The 2316-nt window shown below is 46.4% G+C and overlaps 1 protein-coding gene across 1 annotated transcript; it reads right to left on the bottom strand.

The window, feature by feature from the left end:
* Window positions 1-474: 474 nt before the first annotated feature.
* Window positions 475-1502, bottom strand: LOC119326255. Its single transcript, XM_037599942.1, has 2 exons — window positions 1090-1502; window positions 475-926 (listed from the first exon to the last, which is right to left on the bottom strand). Exons 1-2 carry the CDS (start codon window positions 1240-1242, stop codon window positions 765-767), a joined length of 315 nt encoding a protein of 104 aa, XP_037455839.1. The 5' UTR covers window positions 1243-1502; the 3' UTR covers window positions 475-764.
* Window positions 1503-2316: the final 814 nt, after the last annotated feature.

Raw genomic sequence — 2316 nt, 5'->3', positions numbered from 1 at the left:
GATCACCTTGGGCTTGTTGTAGGAGTTTTTTCGATCGCCGCCCACTCTGCAGTCTGCAGTTTGTGCACTTTGCCTCCTTCCTTGGTTTCAGAGGCAGATCACCTCGGTCAGGACATGTTGTACTTTTGTGCGCCGGTTGACAAAAAATACTGCAGAAACGTGTGCATTTGCTTGAACAACAATCACCAAGACCATTTACTTTTGCAGTGCCTTTGGCTTTCTTACTTCGCACGCCACAATAATCATATGGGGGCTTATCCCTGCTGCTCGTTGGACCTCCAGTTTTAGTTTCCGCTCACGCTCCGGGGCGACAAGCCCTACCAGATTGCCCACCCCACTACCCGCGCCATCGCTCATATCAACCCGCAGTCCGCCATCCCCAATACGTGTTTCCTTTCGGTTTAGTTTGTTGTCTCTAGTCTTGTCTTTCAGACCCATTCCGTTACAGACAGCTGCCATAGGACTGAGCTCGTCCATTTTTCACGTGAGTTGCTCCAATGCTACTTCATATAAGCTGTTGTATTTGCATCACCAAGCCACACGACTTCCATCGCATGTGTGTACAGGTTCAAATAGCAAAATGTCACAAGAGTTAAGTGAAATTTTGTCTTTCTGAAGGTGCGCTAAGTGGTCTGGCAGCACATCCCTTGCATCTTTTGTCCACCTTTTCAGAATGTGCTTCTCAGGTATTCTTCACACCCCTTGCATTTGGTCCTTTCAACGTTGAGCCTGCTCTTGTCATACCTGATCCCAAAACTGATTTCTCATGAATACGGGTTGTAGTAGTCATATGCCTCTCCCAGCGTATCGAAGCTGCTCCCAACCTCAGGCACTATGACGGTTTCAGTCTTTTTCTCTGCATATTCGTTGATTGTCTTCTCCAACGTGCACACTCTACCAACACAGGGGGGTTGCTCTGTAGGTGCCTGCCAACACGAAACTTGCTCGTTAGATATGCAATTCATTACATTTAGCAAAAGCATTGCACAGGATGACATGTTCCGTTAGTGTCTACACATTTTTCAGACTTTTCATATGCTAAGCAGCAATCGTTGCGAACATAGTTACAAATTTTGAATGCAAAATCACCTCTTTGTCCATGCTGGTGCCTGAGGGTCGTCCCTGCCTGTTGACTGCCCCGAATCTGCTGCCGACAAGTGCCAATACGTCCTGCCCTACCGCGCCAATACTGGACTCGATCGCTGTGTCGAGCAGATTCGGGAGCAGCTGGGCCAGCGACATGGTCTTGCTGCCCCCAACCGTCGGTGGCGTGCTCTCTCTGCCCCCAACGCTGGAGCGAAATAGAAAATGAGTCCGTGTAAGAGAAAGAGAGAAACCATGATCAGGGTAGCTCGCGTGTAGAAACCTTATCAAAAAGGACAAATTCACGTGCAAATAATCTTATACTTTCTGTGTAAAGGGTGCCTTTTTGTTATGCAACCCCATCTAGAATATAAAAGGCCACCAGTTTGCAAATCAAACGCGTGTGCAGCACAAAATGCAACACATAAAAACATGGCAGTTTATGCAACCCCTAGTTGCTTATATGCCGCCTACCCCACTGGATAACAACAGATAGAACCCTCTTGTCATCTTCCCCCTTATCGTGCCGCCATTAGGAAAACATCCTCTTTTACTGCGTAATTCATATCTACGGTTGTTTTTTGCCCGTGAAAATTGCACACTAGTGCCTGCTTGTAGACTCCCTCTATTTTTCTGCCTGAATAGAAAGCCTCCTCTATTGCATAAAAACATATGCTGAAAATGGCCACCCAATATGAAACACAGATTGTTACAGTATTGCCTGCTGAACATATATTGCCTACTATACACAGCTTCCAATACAAATATTGCCTACTGGAAAAACATATATTGCCTACTGAAGCAACAGATGCTGAACATATAACTACCAACATGAATGCAGATTATTACAGTGTTGCTTGCTCGGACACATATATTACCTGCCCCCTACCCCTAATTATGTTGCCTACTGAAGAAAAATAGATGCTGAGCAGAGATATTACAGTATTGCCCACTGAAAAAAAATGTTGTCTACTGAAGAAAACGAGTATTTAACCAAAAACTACCACAATTGACGGAAACGTGACGAAAAACTACCACTCTACATTTTTGTGCGAAAAAATACCAAATTTGATCTAAACCGTGGCAAAAAACTACCAAGTCGCGAAAGAGCTCGCTTCGCCCGCGCTAACCCCGAATCTGACCGGCCTGGCCCGCGAATCAGTTGCCACGGTGGCGAACTGACGGCCGCCGCGTGTTGACGGCCGTTAATGGGGCCGTCCGCTGTCGGAACGG

Source organism: Triticum dicoccoides, chromosome 6B (assembly GCF_002162155.2).
Source record: "Triticum dicoccoides isolate Atlit2015 ecotype Zavitan chromosome 6B, WEW_v2.0, whole genome shotgun sequence".
Classification (NCBI taxonomy): domain Eukaryota; kingdom Viridiplantae; phylum Streptophyta; class Magnoliopsida; order Poales; family Poaceae; genus Triticum; species Triticum dicoccoides.
The sequence above is the reverse complement of the archived record's forward strand: the minus strand, read 5'-3'. Positions and strand labels throughout refer to the sequence as shown.